Consider the following 22,628-nt stretch of genomic DNA (forward strand, 5'->3'; position numbering starts at 1 on the left):
ACAGACACTTTATAATAACAACAGTAAGAATATATGACAAATGTCTGAGTTTTTTCAAAGTTGAAAGATTGGAAGTGATTTAAATTATTTTTAAATCAGGAACAATTCCTGATTACAATGCTTGTGATCCTTTGTGATAGGTGTTTTCTTTCTCTTCACTCTGTTGTTTTGCTTGCATTAAAGAGACTAATTACTGGTGGCAGGTGTTGGCCCCTCTGTAGGATTTCTGTGTGCTGCATGTTGTGTATTCCTGTATAATTATATTTTGCCTTAGTTTTGATCTCATCTCACCAAATTCAAGTGACTGATTCTCCATACAAATCAGATGTAACATCATTTTTATTATGTTCTAAAGTTGATAAACTTCCATCCAGTCTCCAAATCCAGGCTTTCTACCATCTGTCAGTTTTCTTCACATGCCAGACACTTGTGTGTTTGTCAGTATGTGTGTGGGTGGGTGGATGCGTTTGAACTAGGGCTGGACCCGAATATTCCGACTATTCAGATATTCGTTCGTTGGGTAGGTATTCGATTTTCAATTTCAAATACAAAGAGAAGCTGAAAAGCCAACAGGGCATGCAGTAGATGAACGGTGACAGAGAATTTTACGTACACCCCCTTCTGGTGGACAAGGCATGGCCTGTTGTGCTTATACACAGTGAATGTTGAATTCGTAATTTTTAAATTTATAATGTAATTTTTATCCACATTCAAATGATAATGCAATTTTTTTTTAAATAAATGTGACAGCCCTACACTGTATCTTAGGCAGTATCAGCCTCTACTAATAGAGGCAAAATCCACCTCAAAACAACGTAACACTGTTTATAATTATTATTATTCGCTATTATTAGTCTGAATTTTTTGTCTGCATTTTTTTGTGATCGGTCACCTGAAAAACTCATGATGCACAGAAATGGTGAACACATCCACATTTTTTTTATATTTCTCCTCGCAAAAACTGCTCAAAAACGACTGATTCTGTCACTCCTGTTGAATATACAAAGTGTCCAGAGCAGATTTCAGAAGAGACTGGAGCTGTAGAATCACTTTAAAATCTACTTTCAGATGTTGGTAATCTAGTTTAATAAGTTACTCAAAATGCTGAAAGCACACATCAAAAAGAACTGGACCAGTTAAAATCCAGCTGATCCTACACAGCAGCTGGCAGTGTGATTGACACACACACACACACACACACACACACACAGCTACACGGCCACGTTGCCTGGGGGGAAACCTCTTTTTAAAATAAGGGGGAAAAAACTCATGTACAGTCCTCCCATAGGATGTTATTTAATATATGCAAATTTCACACATGTATGTATGTGTTTATATTTTTACATTATGACTTGTCTGATAGCCTTTTGCGACATACTTGAGAGACCTACTTGAGAGTTTTATTGTATGCAAAAAAATGCATATACCGGCAAGACTGACTAAACATGAGAATGTATTTTCACTCAATAATAACTGACTGCATGCAAAGGCCTTGAGTCTGTTTTAATGTGTAGAGTTCCGCTTTCAAATCTCAGTCCTGGTCTTTTCTGTTCTGTATGTTCACCTCATGCTGGTGTGAGTTTCCTCCCGGTACTCCAGTTTCCTCCACTGTCCAAAGACATGTAGGTCAGATCAGTTTGGAGACTCTTAATTAGGGGTTGACGAATTATTGGCCTGGCTGATTATCGGCTCCAGTATTCAGTGTTTTTCTAATTATAGGAATCATTTAAAAAAAAAAAAAAGTTTTTTATCCGATTGCTGATAAACTAAATAAATTTAAAAATGCACTACTTTGGCTCTGATGCAGCCGCCTCTCTCTGTCTGTAGTCACCACTCTAGTTTTGCTCAATGTCCCGCCCACAGCACTATCTGACTATCTAGCTGTTACTTGTGATGTGTAACTAATCAGAAGGTTATTGTGCTACAGATGGGCAAAGAGGAATGCATTTGCAGACTGAAGCTGCTCCGGTCAGCGAGCGGTGTTGTGTTTCGAAGGTAAGGCAGCAGATATTGCTGAAGTTGCAATAAACATCACAATCTTATGATCTATTTCTATGATGACAAGCATGCCCAGTTTCCCAGTTACACCACTGAAAATGCTGAAGTCATAGCCTATGGGATGTCATTCAATGGAGGCGAAAGCGATGGCTTTTAAATCAGTCACTCGTCTGCCAGTGTCCCCAAATAATCCACTTTGTTGCAGTGATATACAGTTAACTATAATGAGATAATTGAGTTTATGTAGCGATAGCTATATCTTTGAGTAACGTTGGTGCCAATGCAACTGGAACTTATGTTAGCTACCTTATTCCCAATGTAAGATTACTCACCCATTTGAGTTGGTGTTTTTACATGTTATAGGTAGCCGATGGTAATAATGGTGTTAGCAAGCGAACTAACTTTAGGTTTAGCAAATGTAACCTTAACTTTGCTTTCACCTCCGTTGTGAAGGAAACTCTGTTGCCTTTGTCGCTCTTTACTAAACTTGCAAGCTACATGGACATGGGTGTTATTTAACACCAAGCTAACGTTGAGTTTCGTAGAGCCATCTTGAATGCGATAGTTAGAGAGGTGCAGGATATTGATGTTGTTAGAGACTTTAGACATATTGGAACTGCATCTAAGGCCTGTGTTAATCCATACATGGGCTGCATAGATGGTGTACAGTTATCAGAATTGAATAGTCACTTCTTGCTTATACTTAATTTATGTACTTTATAAAACTTTGGGGAGCTATTTTGTGTGTTTATTTATTTAGGTTTTCAGTTAACTTTATAAGAATTGCTGCTGGGAGCTCCCTGCACTTTTTTCTTCTAAAATGATGCTGAAAAGTAATATTTTTAATTAATTAAATTAAACACATGCCTAGGCATTTAAACAAAGTTTTGTGTTGGAGTTTGTGTTATTCTAAATTTTGACTTTTGAGTTTTGATTTAAATTTTTACTGCAAATGTATATCGATTCCATATATTGGTTATGAGTCTCCTTGATTACTAATAATTGATATTAGCCCAGAAAAAAACATATTGGTCGACCCCTACTCTTAATTGCCTATAGGGGTGTGTGTGTTGTGTTGTGTGTGTGTGTGTGTCGTGTTGTGTGTGTGTGTGTGTCAGTTTTATGTTACACCAGTTTATCTGCCTTAACCCTTAATCGGAATAAGCAGGTATGGAAAATCAATTATTGATTATTTGAAATAAATAGCAGTAAATGCCAGGTTTTCATTTGTATTTGACAGTTGCAATGATCCAATAGAGAAATCCAAAGGAAGATGTCAATATACTAATTTCTCCATCGATCAAGAGAATATTAATCTGCAACAATTTTGAGAATAGATTATTCGTTTAATTCATCATTTTAAAGCAAAAATACCAAAAATTCACTAGTTCCAGATACATTCTCAAATGTGAATATTTGATGGGTTTCTTAGTCTTCTATGACAGTAAATTTAATATATTTGGGTTTTGGACTGTTGTTTTGACAAAACTAACAATTTGAAGGCATCACTTAGGGCTCTGGGAAATTATGATGCACTAGTATCTGACATTTTTGTAGACCAATCCATTAATTAATCAGAAAAATAACAGGGTGATTATTAGATGATTAAAATGTCATTTGCAGCCTTAGATTTCAACCATATTGTCCAGCTCTTGATACGTCATATATGATTTTGATAGCTTTTTTGTAATCTGAACATTCTCCACATTTTTTTCGAAGCTACAGGAAGCACAACACACTATCCCTCTCACTCTGTTTTCTTCTCTCCATACTGTACATGTATCATATACAGAGAACCCATAAATTACAACACTTTGTCACAAAATGCTCTGAACATCATACATTATTGATATATAACAATGTAGCAGTGTTTAAAATGGGAATGTTTGCAACATTTTATAGTGCAGTAAATGCATTACACTACAAAACCACTTGCTGCCACTTACTGGTTTAACATGATGAGACTGTCTAAGTCTGTCTAAGTTTTCTGGCTTTCCTTGTGGTTTGCAGCAAACTAAACCCATATGATACTTCAGGGAGTTATTACAAACTTTTTTATTAACTTTTTTTTTTTTTTTAATTGATGAATAATTTGTGTCACACAAGCACAGGTGCCAAACATTCACTGGTTCCACCATCTTAAATGTGATACTTTTCCTTATATGATAGTATACTGAATAACTTTGAGTTTTGGACTGGTTGCTGGGAAATTGTGATCAGAGTATTTCACTATTTTCTGACATATGGACAAAATGATTATTCGATTCATGCAAAAAATTATCGTGAGATTAATCGGTAATGAAAGTAATCATTAGTTGCAGCCATAGAAGAATGCTATTTCACCCAGGTCTGCACTGAGTCTTTAATAACCAATCCAAACCAATAGCTAGAGTAGTAAAGCAAAGAAAAGACATGTTCTTACTACAATTAACTATTTTTCATCTCAAGAATGACACTGGATTGAATGTAAATAGGACATTCACTATGTATCGATGCCTGTAGCCATAGTTATCTTTGGCATGTGCTAATCTGGCTGTGAAGAAATGGAAGTGTATCGATTTGATATTGATCTACACAAGCAAAATATTTTCATGGCTGGATTTACAGATCAGTGAACTACGTGATGGCATCATAAGGCCTGCATTACTGAAAAAACAAAAAAACAAATCAAATGCTTTGGATGTGGGCACGTGCTGATTTAGCCAAACTGCTGATTGCAGATGTCAATTTATTATGAAAGGTCCACATCACATTCTTCCCCTAATATATCTGTTGACAGGCAAAAGGTTGATGTTTATTATTGGTCAAGATGATGTATTGATCTTTGACGGTCAGGGCCTGTCGTTGGTGGCTTAGCTATGCTCTTTTCATCCATATCATTGCCACAACACCTATACAGGTGATTACACTGCTTACTGATCACTGCTGTAATAGACTGTTGTCAGACAGGGAAAAGGCCAGGCTGTGCCCACAAAACATAATCAGCTGTCTATGGGAAGTCTGAGCACTTCTTATCAAGCAGCTTGGCTGAGCAGCACAGATCGATAGTCAAGATGCTGTAATGTGAGATTGACTAGGGTGGAGAGAGAAGTTAAATCCTGTTATGGCACTTTTATTTTTTCACAGTGGCATCTGGTTCATGAAATCGGACATATCATAACCTCTCTAAACATAAAAAGACCCCATGTTTCTCCTGAGGCTGCTAGAGTATGGTTGAGTGAGTAATTATTTAGGCAAGCGTGTTTTCAGGACACCTTGGACAACAGGCAATTTGGTTTGACCTATAGTGATTGTCAGTCTGACACTGAAGTCGACAAATGCCAAACAGTGCAGAGAAACTGCAAACAAACTCTGCTCCTGTGTTTTCCCTTTCTGCTGGTGCACTAGTGTGCATGTACGTGCACATATTAGTGATGTTGGCATGCGGGTGCTTGTGTTTGTGCTTAAGTGCTTCCAACCTGTGTGTGAGCCCGGGCGTGTATTTGTGGAAAGGCCACTGGACCTGCCGGGAATTGTGGAAGAGTGTTTGTCAACCCCCCTGCCATCTAATTCTGGATGTAGTTTTCGCAGACTGAGGGCAGTCTGCAGTGAGGCATGAGAGAGACCATTACACACATGTCTAGTACGCTCTAGATGATGAAGAGATCTGGGAACCCATCCTCCCATGGAAACTGCCTATGGCCGAGATGCTGCATGCAGAGGATACAGCCAAGCCTTGCCAGGCTCTGCTGACATAACACACACATGGTGGAACCTGCCCCGAGACAGCCTTATGTCACACTCAGGTGTTAATAATGTAATGAAATGAATACAGTGTTCAGGGGGGAAATGGAAATACAAAGGGTGTCTTTATAAAGGTTTTAAAGAAACACTAGAAAATATATTTTATATAATATTAGCTGGGCTACACAAGAGAAAACACTTTGTCCACAGAAAGCTGGAATCACCTTTTTAAAGCTTTCTCTTGTCCATTTAAATATTTTGTCAATATAAATAATTATTGTTACTTTTTGAATCTATTTGGAGATGGCAACATGCAAACTTATCTACCTTTTTAAGTTACAAATATTATAAATATACAGTAGGTCTTGATGTGTTGTGTTTATAGTGAATGTGTTGTGAAGAAAAGGGAATGCCGATTATAACAATCTCCTGGGCTTCACTTATTTTTCTGGTGACGTTAAATGCCAGGCTCATGTTCTGTGTGAGAGAACAGCATCAATGAAGCAATTAGGGGAATTCTGACTGCTAGGGAATGTTAAGTTGTCACATAGCGTGTCTGCCTGATCAGTTCTGACCAATATCTTGTCAGCTGCTTCAGTATCGGCAGCATCTGTCCTATGTGGCTAGGAGTACCAAGGGTGGGAATCTTCCTCACGATTTGATTTCGATTCAGGGTGCTTTGATACAATCAAAAGGCGATTCTTCATGGATCTTGATCAATGATGATTTCCATACTTTCTTTTTTTCTTACGCTATGATGAAAATTAGACCGTAAGAATCCACCATGAAAAAAGTAAAGATGAATTTACTTACATTATTATTTATTTCTTGCAATAACAAAACATATCTGTCTCTACACAGGCAGTCACCCAAAAAGACAAAATATCTGCATACGCAGCAAACTCCAGAACATGCAGACACAGCAGTTAATATTTTTGATTAAGAATCAACAATTTCCTATATCTGTTAATTATCAGGTCTCAACAAACCTTATGAGAGGCAGCCAAATTGAGGAGACGTTTCTTTAGGGAGATGATTATATGTAAATTTTTCAGTGTTAAAACCTCTGCAGTTAGCCAGATGCACATCTTGGTTGAGGGTTGTGCTAGTATTAAAATTCCAGTTAAACAAAATATACTGTGGCAGAATGAGCAGTTATAACAATAATGGTTTATTTATCGGTTTTAAAAACTGAACCAATGTGTTATCATTTATTAGCACAACAAAAGTATGCCAACTGGCACTAGCATGGCATGGCATGTTTACATCTCCATTCAGTGAGAGAAATTAGTCTTTTGTCCTGGCAATATAGTGAATGTTGAATAAACAAAGTCTGTGCAGCTGTCGTCTTTGAACAGAATCAACTTATTTTTCAACAAGCTGTTTCCTCATCATCACTCTGTGCTTTTCTCGCCGTCTCAACCACTGTGACTGTCACAGCTCAGCTGTCACTCTGAGAGACGCTGTGTTGTGATACTTCATGTATATACATGTACATGAGTGGACAAGACCGAGCAACAGACTGACCACAGTCCAGCCTGCTGTTGACAGCTCAGTCTCAGTCTGATAAAACAGCTGTAGACTGTTGCTGCTCTGGCCTCTTCCTTAATTAAAAAACTCAGACGTCAACTTACCAGGGGGTGAGAAACAGGAGGAGTAGTGAGACTGTGTGATTAGACTCAACTGTGAGAGACTAAAGCTCATGTGCACTGTATCCCTGGATTGTTTTGGTCCAACTGTAAAATGGCAACTACATAACTTGCAATTAAGCGTGAATTTACCCTTTTATATTTCATAAGTAAGAAACAAACAAGAATGGTAGCCTATCCATGACGTTAACTTCCTTTATTTCATCCATAGGGTGAATAAAGACACACATTTTTGGCAGTGTTGCACATGCTTGTCAGGAACTGCTTATTAACTAAACAGCACCAAGGAGCAGCTGATTAACATTACATTCATAACTTTGTTACCTTAGTGGACTCAACCCTCCTCCCACTAAATGTGACTTCATTATAATAAAAAAAAAGTAGTCACCCAGACTATGACACATAGTGGGCTATGCTACTGCCAGCTGGGGCATACTAAAGCCGCTGCATTATGATTGAGTTTGCATTTTGATGCTGAATGTTCATGAGAATATTGTGATGCATGATTTTGCACTTATTTTACGTTTGGAGAGAACGCCCATCACAATAACAGTTTTGGACATTTACAAACTTCATGCTGATCACTGGGAGTTGTGCAACTCCTGCCTTAAGGGTGTATCTAGATTGAAGTGTATAGAAATACTAAACAAGTCAGTGATGAATCCATCACCCAAAAAACTGTTGTGCTGGTGGCCCACCACATGGATTAACAAGCCTGACCTGGTTCTACAAAGAACAGATTACATGATTTATTGTTGTTAGTATATGACTATTAAGTAATTTTTTTTTATTTATTTGTCTTTAAAAATATACGCTATCTGTAAAATATTTTTTTACTTTTGTCCATAAGAAGAACTAAAACATGTCTGTTATTTCACTTGAAAGTGTACTAACTGTAGGGTCAGGGGAAAATTCTCTCTGGGGTTATTGAAGGGTTAAGTCTCAACCAGTGATGAGATGTGCATACTTAATTCTCATTTATACGATGACCAGACAACTCTTGTCCTCTCTACATGCAGACAGGAAGCAGTACTTGACCATAAAAAAGGTTTCTCAAGTGAATGTCATGTTTACATCTTCTACAGACTTGTTTTTTACAGAGCATTTAGTTATTGTGTGGTTTGGTGTCCATTTGACAGAACTGAAAAGCCAGAAAACTAGGCAAAAAGGTATATTTTTGCTCTGTAGTGGAGAAATAAACATACGATTTTGCTCCAAATATATCTGTAATGTGGGAGGGTCCAGGAGAAAGGTTTGTTTCAAATTGCATTCATTGTTAATCAAACAAAAAATATCTAAACTAACTGGTGATATCGGACATACTATAGATTATAGCTCATCTATATACAGTTTATGTTAATATACTGTAAATTTCTGTGTTGAGTCTAAAAAACAAATTAAAAATAAGAAACATAACATTTCTTGATTTATTTAGGCCCATATACCTCTTTTTTAATGACTTATCTAATCATATTCCAAAGCATGTAGAAAGCTGCACATTTCAGCTGACATCAACTGAGCTCATTCTTATTCGAGTGATTCAAATCACCATATTGCTGAGTGTCAGCATGCAGTCAAGAACCAAGCTACCACAGGATGTTTTTTTGATCTTAATGTTGAACGTGTTCGATGAGAAGAAAGATGAAAAAAAGATTTCAAAGACCACAAATAAACTCTGGAACAATGTGAAAACCATACTCAAAAGGTAGAGGAACTATGTCGCCAGCAGGACCTCACCTAGATCAGGCTGTCTGTCCAAGATGGATGATAGCGAAGAGGCCACAGCAACCTTAAAACAAGGGCAGCACTGTATGGTAGAGTCTGGCCACTCTGTGTCTTTAAATACCCTTTTCAGTGTCTTGTGTTGTTATGGGCTGAGTGATAAGATGGAAAATGGAGGTCCCGTCTTGATTGTGCAAGAAGACATTGTCAGTCTCAACAAGGGAGGGAGCATGTTCTCTAGCCTGATGAAACCAGGATAAAAGACTTTTGATGTTAGTTACTTAAAAAAGGTCTGGCATATAGCCCATAACTGCGCTGTAACTCTGTGGATGCACCACAAAACATCACTTCCCACCCTTCAAGTCCACAGAATATAGTGGCTGCTGGTAAAGCATGATGATGAGAGCATCATGCTGTGGGATTCTCTTCAGCAGGGACAAAAGCTCTGGTCAGGCAGGAGGGAAAAATGAATAGCTCCAAATACCAGCGTACACTAAGCTGTGAAAAAAACTCTGCTGCATCAAAATTAACATTGAAGAAGGATTTAGTAGGATTTAGTTTACTAATTTATCTATCAAGTTGCATTATGGGTGTAAGATCCAGGGTTGTGACAGCCTGTCTCATACTAGGAACTAAAAGTCAGGATACCATGGCCTCTGCTGCTTCAATTTAGACCGAACCTTTTCATCTTTTGTAAGTCCGCCAACTTAATGGACATGCAGTACTAAATTGCTGGAATGCCACTTGAAAGGATAATTCCAGTTTATTACAATTTAGATCTTAATTGTTGTAGTTTTGGTCATCATTTCTGTCAGTTATAACATTGTACTCATCAATTTAATTGCTGAGATCTCAGAGCACAGCGACAACCCTACAACAAAGTCTGACGGGTCGCGAAACATGAGCAGTTGGACCAGCAGATAGGTTGTCAACCGTTTAGCCAGATTATCCAAACCACTTGTGTGTGCACACAACTAATGGACAGTTTGTATAATAATTTTACCGTTGACCTTAGTTGCCTTTTCCGAATAAGTTTGGCCAACCTGTGAGTTTGTCTAAAAGCTGAACGATTTACTCGTGTTTCTCACCTCTTCTGACTTTTAGCAATGTCACTGCATTCTCAGATCTCAGAAATGATCTTGGTGAATACATGCTATTATTACTATTATTACCGACAAGAATGATAGCTAAAACTTCAAAAATAAGATTAAAGTTGTCATAAAGTTGTCTAAGTAAAGCTTGCCTCCATCTCTCCCAAGTGTTAATTGAAGGGTGTGATTACTTGTGTGTCAAAGGTGTTTCAGCACACTGTCAAACACACACCGTACAGCGGACAGAAAAGCTTCTGGGAGAGAGCTGCGGGATCATGCAACAAGGTGTGCAATTGTTCACAACTCTAAAAAAAAAAAAAAAAAAAAAAAAACCACTGTAACTGAGCTAAATATAAGAGATGATGGCAGAAATGTAGGCCTGTATTCATAGTGCAACTGTTGTTGCGGCTGTGAACCACTTGGATAATGCTACACCAGCTGTTTAAAAGAAACGTGTGAGGAATGAAAGGATTACATGACAGAGGCACAGCAAAGAACAGGTGTTAGTGTGGTGTAAAGAAAAGCTGTTATGGTGGTGGATAGATGTATACAAGGGGAGTACAGAGATGCTATATTTGGGTATCTTTGTATCTGTATTCAACTGAATTCATTTTGGATTCAAAAGTGAAGCTGTTAAATCTGAAGTCTGTTTGTTTTAAAATCCCCAAATTCATCATTTACCTCTCCTTCTTATAACCACTACCGTTTGTGCAGTTAAGACTGGTATCTTAAATGTTTTTTAAATAATATATCATTAATTAAAATTTGTAAGATGTTGGCTGGCTGCTTGCTCACAGTGCATGAGTGTTTGATTTTAGTGTTAGCATGGCAACACAAAGTTCTTCCTCTGACAGATGGTGTTATGAGATAGCTTTCATATCTGAAAAAAAATGCAATGCTGGAACCATTCACCTTTCAAATTGGTGCATTTCACTTTTCTGTTTATCAGCTAGACTGATGATATTGCTGACTATTAAGTCTGATTTATAGTTGTTTCATATGACTGAGATGTAAGACACTAAGCAAGAATTTAAACCTAAGATAAGAAAACATAATTCTCTAGCTTGTTATCATCACTATACACAAAGTCTGATATGTTTTCAGTTCTTACATTTTGTCCGCCCATAATATATTCAATAACTGCATCCTCTCAATCCCCCAAATGAAAAGCTAACAAATTTAGCATTAAAAAATACAGTTTTAAAAACTTTAAGGCCTTCTTATTTTCGCCATTGTTTCTATCAGTTCAGGTCCTACTTGTAATAAATCGGAATTATCCTGTAATGAGATGATTTTAAAGTAATCATAACTACAGATCTTACATACCCTCAGTAACTACTAAGTACAGTGGGATTCATTAGCAGTGAAATTTAGAGAAATAATTATATTAAGTCTAAGCTGTTAAGGAGGCTTGACTTGGACCTGGATATTATGACTCATAACACATCTCTGCTAAACAGGCAATCATAAACTGAAAATAGTTTTTTATATTTATGTCTTTATGAATAAAAATATCCCTCTTACCCTTGAAGTCCATGGGATCAAATAACCCCAAGTGACAACACCTCGCTAATAACAGGGAGTCTCTGATGAGTCATTTAGAAAATTATAAACATCTTAAGTGTTATTAACATCTTCAACAATCCCCCATCTCATACACATGGCTTCAAACTCCATGAATCTATCAGAAGAATACAGAAGTAGGCCCGTCAGGACAAGTGGCAAAACATTGGCCTCACTAATGCTAAATAAGTCATTGAAATAATTAGCCTATTCATGAAGCAAACAAAAGCCAGATGAACAAGCTGCTCTTCTAACTATTTCTCTGAGTGAAGAAGGTAAGCAGACTGAGAAACACTAATAAATCCAACTCAAATCAAGAAGATTATGGAAAACTTACATTTTTTTCTTATTTAACCATGATTTAAATTATTTGCATAAAATTAACCAGTTAGTTATTACCTAAACCTGACCTTTTTAAATAAAGTTGTTTTGCTTGCCTAACCTTAAAGGATACCTCTGGTGATATTCTATATTTATTTTCTTGTAAACAATCCCATGAAAAGACCAAAAACAACAATGAATTGATCCTATTAACAAGTATTGCCTGTGTAGCCGAAGCCTGATTTAGCTTATACCCTTGTGCCATAGAGCTTCATTGTTGTCCATAAACTATTAATGATGTTGCTCTGGGTGACATGTTCCTCTATTCCAATGAACATGGTCGCTGTAGTTTATTTTGAGTCAATCCCACATACACTGTCCTGCTGTTGTAAATACTCACTAGTGCACCAAATGTGGATTAATCCGCAGATGAAAATAGTTCGCAACAATTGCACCATTTACTCCTGTTTGAGTAATGTGTGCTAAACTACAGTGGCCAGCTATGTTTTGGAAATTGTGTTGCCTTTGTTTTTAATCTACTGTGTGTGTGTGTGTGTGTGTGTGTGTGTATATTTGTGACCTATTTTTAAAGATTTATATCTTCAGTAGTAGTCAGTGGGCTTGGAACTGAGTTCCAAGGACAGGCAAGGGAAGTTGTAAAGAATTGACAGATGGACAAATACATTGTTGGTTTCAGTCTTTTCATGTGATTTATTGACAATAAGAAATATATGGGTTAAAGCCCGCCTTATCCTGTAACTGTAATTATTTCACATGACAAATGGGTAAAGTGGTGTCCAGTTTGTGCATTTGTTACACTGTCCTAATAGTGGTGGAGGAATGTATTGTTCACATAATTTGTGCCTGAAACATAGTCTGGGTTCATTTCTCAAAAATTGATGTGTGTGTGTGTGTTGCCTTTTTAAGGATATTCAGTCTTACACTCAGAGGTAAAGAACAAGCATTTTTTCTGTTAATGACTGTTGGACTATTTATATTTATTCGTTTTTATTCTTTATATTGCTAACAGGTAATTGTCAAGTCAAAAATAATGCTCTAATTTCTCAATAGCAATTAATTGAAATACAAATATTGCTTGTATAAATGCAGACATTGGATCTCCATATACAATTAAAACTGAATGGCATATTCCACTGATGAGATGAACATTAAATTTTAATTTTCACGCAATTAAATATTAACTCGTTTTATTTTTCTCTCTGAACTAATGTAATATTAATCATTTGTAGTTACTCTTTCCTGGCATGAAATTAATTTACTTGCCATATAATCATCTAATGTAAATAAATATCTAATAATGCTGTCAAATGTTTTATTGATTATCAACCAGTGTCACAACGTGTAATCTCAATGTTTTATATCTGTTTGAGCTATAAAAAAAAAGTGAGCTCTAAAAAAAAAAAATAAATAAATGAAGCAATGCCAACTTTCCTGTTTAGCGGAAATTCAAAGTCAGCATACATGAAATAACTAAGACTGGTCAGCTTCACAGACATCACAGAGCATCACTAAGCCTAAAACCCATCCCAATTTAATGTGTTTGCCACAGTTGTGAGCCGTTTGCTCATTCTCCATGTTCCTCTTCAATTTCCCACCATGAGGACAAGAGAAGGAAACCCCTGAATAGCTGGAAGGAGACATGTTTATCACTTTCTTGCAGATACACGCAACAGTAAATCAAATCTTCGTGTGATGTGATGCCGAGGAAGGAGATTTTCCTATAGTCGCTCCTAACACTGGCTACCTCTGACATTCGTGAAAATGATCTGAGGTGGGAATGCTATCTGTCCCTTACAGCCCTCAAAGCCTGTATGCTGTAAGTCAGTCAAATGCAGGCCTTAAAGTCAGAGCAAAACTTTTTTTCCAAATGTTTTGCTGACAGGTATGACTCTTAAGATCCTAATTTGGCTGTTATAGCATTTAACCGATGGAGCCGTTGAAAATGTTGTGTGTGTTAAATTAAGACTTTTTATGTTTGATGATAATTGAATTGTCAGGAATAAGTGTAGCATATAATTGTATTTTTGACGTTTTGCAGGAAGAGCTTATTTTTTAAAAATTGAGCTCAGAGGTGAACAAGATGAAGTTAATTAAGCGTCTCCTCCTTACAGCATGTATCTGAACCTGTGGGAGTAAAAGGATGAGGAATTGAACTTTCTCCACTTCTGCATCATTGCCACATTTTTCTTCCTCAGTTTTTGTGGCTTCAATGTTGACCTTTTTGTTGTCTTTATCTGAATATGTGTTTTGCCCCCCCCCATATTTCATAGTATGTTTCATTTTGTAGTTGATCGGGCTTTCGGTGGCTGAATGAGTTCACTCCCATTCTGTTATCCTCACTTTCTTCTGCTGACTATGTCCCATTCAGCTCAGGAGTCTCTGAGGAGCCAGGCAGTGAAGCGGGTGTCTGGTGCAAACCTCCGTATTACAGCAATTGATGGCATTTGTTGAACCATAGCTTCTGTTGTGAAATAATAAAAGTCTGGTGTGTCAGCAAGGCTTTTATTTGAAATACACCACTAAGAGAAGAGGAGTGATAATATTTAAAAAGAAGATGAGCCTCCAATGATGATTTTTCCCTCTATGCCTGACAAGTTTGGAGACTTGGTCATAGTTATTCTAATTAATCTGCCCTACTTTGAAAGGTTCCACTTTTGTCTGGAGTATTCATCTTCTGTGGCTTTTATCAGGGGGCAATGCAATTTTCTCCTCTCTACCACATATCACAGGCACAGAAAGCAAACTCTGATGGAGACTATAGAACGTAGTCTTTCAAAGGAACTCCAGTGAGTATTCATGAAAAATGCATGAGTGCCGACTGCACATGGACGCTCCCTTAAGCTGAGTCTCGGAAAATATGACAGTGACAAACAATGGTCTGATATGTCAGCGTTACTACAAGGAAGAGGAGTATCTGAACGAATGTGTGGGTGTGCCGCATGCTTATATGTATATTACAGGCTCAATGGGGCTGGTCACAGTCCCTTAGGCCCAGACTTTTGTACGTCAAAACGTCAGAGGTATTTAAGTAGAGTAAGCCCAAAAATGTACAAGAAGAAATACTCAGGCAGCCTCTTGTTCTAGTTACATGCTAAATCAGGGATTGTTAGACTGCATCTTCCCCCCATGTCTTCGAAATCAACATTTTGAGATCAGACAAAATACCAATAAAACCGCTCAAAGAGTAAATTATTATTCTTTTCTTGGCTACCCATGTAGTCCTAAGATAATTTTATGGATACAGAAAGAGGATAGAGCAAATCATCAAATGGCAATAGTGTTTGATCAATTGGCAGTGACAGACTATAAAGATGGGTTCTGCTGTAATTCACTCATCCCGAGTGGCACATGTTGCTTTATATTCCCCCAGTGAACCTCAGCCGATTAAAACTATAATTGGAGCGCTTTAGCACTTTATGAAATACGACCTTTCAATCTTGAACCTTTACCTCGATTCTCCAAAACAAGGGCCTCTAAATCAAATTGAGCAACTGAAGTATGAAACAAGGCAATAAATTAATTCTTGTAATGTCTTCCTGTAATACTGTTTTGTGGTCACAGTTATCACAGGGGTGACACGGCATGGGGGGCTGATAAGCCAGAGTCATGCTCACATGAAAGACATGAACAGCTAACAGACCGATGTTAAGCCCATTTCCCCTCTAAAGCTGATAGTCATGGTCTATTTTAACCAGACCACGCTGAGCTGATAACTTCGCTGTTACATGTTTGGTCCTACAATGATACAAGCAGTAGCTACAGGAGGTGAGGAAAGCTGTGCCAAATATTATCCATGAAAATGAAATAAATGAAACAAGACAGATATTCTTGATTGTGTTTCAGAGAATCAAGAGAACAATAGCAAGTCAGTGAGGTGAGAAGAGTAAAATTAACTTGAAATGATGAAAGGAGAGAGAAGAGATGAATAGTTTATTGTTAGCAGAGTCAAATGCAACATTAAATGTCAGCAAATGCATATTTTACCAAAGGGGAAAAAAACTGCTATTGGGCATGTTTCTTTAATCAGCTGGCAAAAAGTGTCATGAATATAATGTTTTCCTTTTTCATAGAAGTACCTCACTTTCACATTTTTTGTAATCCGAATCAACCTAATTATTTTGGGACTCATTTTGGCAGGGTGTTGCCATGCTTTCACTTTTAGCTTATGCCCAAAGCCTCCTTGGTAATGGAATTTGAGCCGCCCTTTTTTGGTGACTCATCCTTGTTCCATGAAAGGAAAAGAAGGTCACATTAAATAGGGATTTATATAAGGCTATCTGCACAACTATGAATTCCCACGCTATTATGGCAGGTTTCAAAAGGCACATAAATGCTTTTGGAGAAACATCAAAAATTCATCAGAGACAAAATGATTGAGGAATCTGTGGCAAGACACTTTCCCATCTTGTCTGTTAGTATTGCTTGGTGAAGTGCGCACTATTTTGTTACGTGGGAGAAGAGATGATGTCATTACACCATCTTCAGGGACCTTGCTTTCAAAATGTCTACTTGGTAACAAATGGATACCAATGCTAAAAAGACCCTAGTAAAATCAAAAAGACAAATTTCTACCTCGAAAATAAATCTTCCTGGAACCTGAGCCCTTCGTTGTAACTGTCAAAATCTGTAAGGCTTCCCATCACTCTGAGAATAACAGAAGAAATCTTTGATGTTACAGCAGGGGACACAGCAACAAAATGGAAAGTTCTCATTTGCCAATATTAATTTTTGCCCTACCCTGTTGAGCAAACTGTTTGTACCACAATTTGACACACAGACCACAATATTGTACAAAGATTTACATCCCAGGTGGCCCTGTTCACGATATTGGACATATTTGTAATATTGGACAGCGCATAAAAGATACTGATCTCTTTAGGCCGGTGTTATTAGACCATTGATAAGAGCTGTCTAATTGAAACAGCAAGTTGAGAAAGGGATCGATGGTTACACTGGTGTAGAGCACTTTCCTTGTGCGAGTCATATTATTAGATTTCATACAATTTGATAACCCTTTTGCTTTTGATTGATCTTTTCCATTTCAAACATTCAGGGCTCAGATCAATGGTTCTGCCCTGCAGCTACTACTGTCAAAGCAGTAGCAGGCCTGAAAAAGCTGGACATGGTCATTCTCAGAGACCCGCATTCGAGTAAAATTGTGTGTTGTGAATTGTTATGACATAGGACAAGTAGCCCAGCCACCTTTCAACAATCCTGGCTGTACACATCATCAATAATATTTACACCAAAGCCACAAATTAAAGCTAGTCTTGTACAGTTTTTTTCTTTCTTCAGAAGCTTCTGTTGAAAATTATTATGCGACTGTGATGCTTTTATATTGCCTGTCAGATGAAAATCAAAAAGACCCTTTCACTCTCAGGTTTCACATTATGTCATCTGATCTTTCCACAGTGTGTTTCTAAAGAACTGGGATTTGACAGTGAAGGAAGGAGAGTGAGTAAGCAGAGCTAAGTGCCCCTCTCTAATTCTCTCAGCCCAATCTCTTGAGATAGCCTACTGGAGCTGGTGGGTGTAGCTATATGAACCAAAGAGCTGAATGAACTGTAATGAGATTATTAACTACAGTACACAGGAACAACCATTTTATGGGGCTGCATGGCTGGTATTAAATATCCTCCTTGAGCTGGTCCTGCTGCTGAGCTCAGTCTCAGTGTATATGGAATATGAAAATATAATCCTTAAAGAAGAAGCTACACAGCATATACATGTTTCTAAAGTCTTTAAATAAAAAGCTGTAGTGTCCGCAGATCTTGTGTAAGGTCACAATATGCCCTTTGTATTTGCATATAATGCATACAGCGTATCGTATGCTCAGCTGGTACAAGATAGAGAGCATAAATAGAGAGAGGCATCAAAACAGTTATTTCTGATAACAAGCACCTGTAGCTCGGTTCATTTGGTCCAGACCAAGGAAAAGAAATCATATATTGATGGTGTGTTTATTATTTACACAGACTTATTGCAAACAAACACACGAGGAGTAAGCACACAGTCATATGGACTGGCAACTCATTGATTGGACAGTTTTGATGATGTCATCCTGCATCATCAGTGCAAAAATCAAACCCTGGTGACTGACTAATATTCTTCTTCTCTGGTGTCACAAAGAGCTCACAAAAAATAATTGATTGAGGCATTATTTGTTGAGACTGCAACTGGACCTCATATATCATAAATTATGACGGACAGGTAGAAACATGGCACAAAAGAGGCATCTTGCTTTTTCGGGGGATAGTTACTGTGGGATTGCTACATTTCACTTTTTAATGAGGAACTGCCAAATTACAAAAACAACGCACCTCTGTTTGGTCCACTTCCAAGTAAACACTGGTGTGGTTCGTTTGTGGTATGAAAGCAAAACGGACCAACCACAGGATTTTATGATAGTAGATATGTGATTTTAGCATATATTTAAAAGCTAAACTACTATTAAATCCCTCTGCTCAGCCATCTGCGTGTCACCACGGGAATGCAGGGATTTTCCCTATTCATCAGGACGTGAAAAGTTGTTTAAACAAACGTGTATTGTGCTTGTGTCCTACTCCATGTATTTTGGCAGTTCCTCATTAAAAAGTAAGTGAAACATAGCGACCACACAGTAACTATCAGTGAGACCAGATAACAACACTGTGCAAGAAAAAACTCACAAATGCAGCATGCACCATGTTACTAGTCTAGGTCTTTCCATTCTGCCTTCCCGATGAAATTTTGATCTGACATTTAGGTTTTAAAAACCTCAGTAGTTGACACACTGCATGCTTTTTACTCTTAAATTCATCCTCATGAAAAGTTAATGTGTTCTCATATACAAACGGAGAAAAGATCAGCAGCTGATGAAGGAAATACAAGCAACATGCTCTCCCCAGTGAGCTTCCATATTTTAAAACAAGAAATAAGCAAAAATAACACTGTTGGGCTCAATCTTCTCATTTTACCTTATTAAATCCAAACGTACACACACATATTGAATTTAGAATGAAATACCAATATAACAAATGCTATTCATAGAAACACCTTAACCTTGGAAACACTATAGGCTGCAAAAACTGTCATGAATAAATTTTCTGGTCATTAGTGACACCATGAAGAAGGCCTACTTATCACAAATGATTGTTTACTCTCTAATCAGGTTTAACGTCCACAAGGACCTTTTAGTGTTTCCCTGAACACCTACACTAATCATTGAGACAGGCCGACCAGGAGAAATCCTTCCAATGGTCCTTCTTGTTGCTGCTGTGCCTCATTTAAACTCTTCTCCAGGTCATGTTATTTAAATGGATGAAAAAGAAATAGAAATGCCCTCGCTGGCTGTAATTTGGTCTTCATGGCCACTCTGTGCTACAATGCTCATTTTGATAATTGTTCCTCTAGTCATGCTAAACTGTGGGAAATCGAGGGTGGGCTTAGAGCATCTATATTCTCTATCCGGATTTAATTTGGTAAAACATAACTAAATTTGGTACATTATTAACCTTTTTTAGAGCTTGAACTAGTTTGCTTAAAGCCATTATTGATTAACATATTTTTCATAAGCTGGCTTCTCCACTTGTAGCATAATAATTGCTCACCCCGACCCTGATGATCTGTGGTGCAGTCACTAATGAGCTTATGAAAATCACAAGTTCCTGGCAGGAACAGCGCTCAATATTAATGAACAAACCCCAAGCTGATTTAGGATATGAAATTAAATATGAGAATAAACTGCACTCTATCTCAAGGTTTGGATGTATTTCTTTTTTGTAACCGCTGACAACCATTGCAGAGCTCCCCCCGCCTTCGCCACATTAGGGAGAGGAGAGAGAGTAAGAGCGATTGAGGGCAGGGGCAGCCACATTGGAGAGAAAGTGAAAGACAATGTAGGGGGGGAGGGTCAAAGACAGCAAGATTGAGAGGCAGTCTGCATAATTAGGTAGAGTAATTAGGTTGTATTAATCAGTCACACAACATAGCAACAGAGTCTTGGAAGCATCTCCTGAATTATGCAGGGGAAGGTAGGACCAATGTTAAACTATAATGTATTTTCCTAATGATTTGAAATGAAATATTGCCATTAGAGTTGAAGCGATTAATCGATTAGTCAGTCAACCGCAACAGTTTTGATTATCCAGTAATCGTTAATGTTATCAAGTAAAAACAAAACACAAACATTAACTGGTTCCAGCTTCTCAAATATGATGATTTTTTGGGTTTCAAACTGCTGATCATACAAAAAAGGCAATTTGAAGGTGTCACCTTGTTCTATTATTTTATAGACTTAATCCTGCATTTTTGGGGGCCAGTTTTGGTCAGGAGAAACAAGCTGTAAACACAGCATTGACATTCACCTTTTAAGTTGACAATTTTGGTAGCAACCAGTGGCCTTTTTACAAGTCCAGAAGTTACCGAGCAACATTTGAAGTTGTGTTTCTGACCACCCCATGAATGTAAGTACAATATTGACTCTCCTTTTAGCTCTGTTTTTTGGTCTCCACCAACTCCTGAGTGAAATTTCTGCCTCTGCTAAATGGTCCAATACGTTCAACAGCTAGTCGCTAACTTTAATCAGAGCATTTTTGCTGAAAAGAGCTGCCTGCTGCAGCTAGAAATGATGCTGATAAGTGAGGTTAGAGTGAACCAAAACAGAAAGTTGTAGGCTGGAAAACCAAAACAATGAGCTGAAAAGATGCTAAAATGCTTTGTGCAGCTGGGGCAAAGTCAGTCACTACAAGTGACACATAGTCATTTGATCCATTGTTAATACAAAAATATTAACAATGGATCAACAGTTGTTAGTTGCAGCCCTAGTTGTGGTATTGCTCAGCAGTATCTACAGTAACCTTGTGGAGTGACTTCTGTTGTGAAACAGAATTTATTCGTACTTCCAAGACATGGCTGAAATCATTGCATCATGTCAAATTCAATATTCACGCTAACATCATGATTATGAATAGATTACATTTGAACTCACTTTCCATTGCCCGTCAGATCTAATTAGCCATGGGTAGCTCTGTGAGTGGATTCTTTTTTTCCCTCTTCTTCTTCCTGTCAGAGAGTGACTTGCCAGCCCTCTTTGACCCTGTCTGTGTTATAAAGCTGCCCATCATGCTGTTTTAATCATTTATCCAACCAGTCCTGAAAGCAAGCTGTGAACTGTCAATCCCTCCCACCATGTGCCAGGCTGCCCAAGCCTACTGATCAAGGAGCACATGCCAGAAACCGGAGTGTCCAGGGGCACCATCCCAGGGCTATTTGTGGGTTGTTGTGACACATTTCCTCAACCACCCTTTACTAAACTGTTTCTTGTAGCCTCTAACACATGTATGATAAGATGTTTCCCTGCAGTATTTTGTTTTTAGCCTTATTCTCATGGGTCCTGATGAGCGCTTAAAAACTCATATACTCAAGAGAGAGAGTGCAACTGTTTTGAATTGAGTCTTCTCACAATCAAAGAAGAACTGAATGGATCATGAACTCCCGCATCTTGACAAGTTTGTGCAGGGTGAACAGAAGAGACTGCACGTCATACTGAATGTGTTAATTACTTTGTGAATTCTGACTTGAAGCGTGATAGAGGGATCTCATTAGAAATATGCCACACCTTTCTAAAGAGGAAAAGCAGAATTTCATGGGAGAAGCTCTCACCACTGAGACTTCCATTTTCAATGACTCGCTGTGACCAATAGCATTTTCTCCAGCTGTTGCAATTCTCTAGCTTATTCTTGGGGCCGGGGAGACTATCTTACTAACTTGCCAATAAAATGTCTGTTGCCACTGGGAAAGAGCAGGAACCGTCAATTGGTTTCACCTTATCTACCTTAAACATGCCTCTGCTGACTTCATGCTTCTTCCCATTTCTTTTTCATTGCAGTTTTTCATTGTTTCCTTTCCCCCTGTCCTCCCTCTGCACATACACATAAAGAAATTAGTCAATTACTGAAAATACATGATCAAGTTGAGGTTTCGAACAGAGACATCAGACAAAGTTAAAACAAGTAACTGCTTTATGAAAAAGTTAAAGGTCTAAAGTTGATTTAATTGTTGTCTGTCCTGAATATCAAAGAGCAAAGAACTTGTATTCCAACGATTCATTTAAACATCAAAACACAATTTAATAACCCTTTGATTTGATTCTGTCTCTTTAATGCAAATGAGTTTGTATGATATCAACAGTCTTATAGATAATTGAGTGTACATGCAGCATTTGAAAAGGACTGAATATCTCTTCATCTCTGGAGAGAAGAAAGGAGGTCAGGCGAGGTAAAACCGATCGGTCCCTGAGTGCTCCTCAAAATCAGGACCCCAAACAATTGTGGAAATATAGATGACAAAGCCTGGCCAGGGAATTGCTCTCAAAGAGTCTGATTGAAAGCTCATGTCAGGGAGGCTGAAGCAATCAAAGGACTTGTGTATTTCAAGTCGAAAGAGGTCATGTTGAGAGCATGATAAATCCAACATCCTGATCCACCATTCAAAGGCAGTTGTTTTCTATTGTTGGTGCGGCTGGTGTTCTGGACTGGATGAAATATTGTCTCCCTGTCTG

General features: G+C 37.8%; 1 protein-coding gene across 5 annotated transcripts in view; it reads left to right on the forward strand.

The window, feature by feature from the left end:
• Nucleotides 1-22,628, forward strand: part of LOC122866295 (metabotropic glutamate receptor 4-like) — a 151,663-nt gene that overhangs the window by 39,474 nt on the left and 89,561 nt on the right. Inside the window, exons 2-3 of one of the 5 annotated variants that reach the window (XM_044175790.1) lie at nucleotides 1,928-1,995; nucleotides 17,501-17,542. The exons of the other annotated variants lie outside the window; for them this stretch is intronic. Of the exons in view, the coding sequence (XP_044031725.1) occupies nucleotides 1,928-1,995; nucleotides 17,501-17,542 (110 nt within the window). The remainder of the gene's footprint in view (nucleotides 1-1,927; nucleotides 1,996-17,500; nucleotides 17,543-22,628) is intronic. 5 annotated transcript variants of the gene reach the window in all.

The sequence above is a fragment of the Siniperca chuatsi genome, linkage group LG2, assembly GCF_020085105.1.
Source record: "Siniperca chuatsi isolate FFG_IHB_CAS linkage group LG2, ASM2008510v1, whole genome shotgun sequence".
NCBI lineage: Eukaryota > Metazoa > Chordata > Actinopteri > Centrarchiformes > Sinipercidae > Siniperca > Siniperca chuatsi.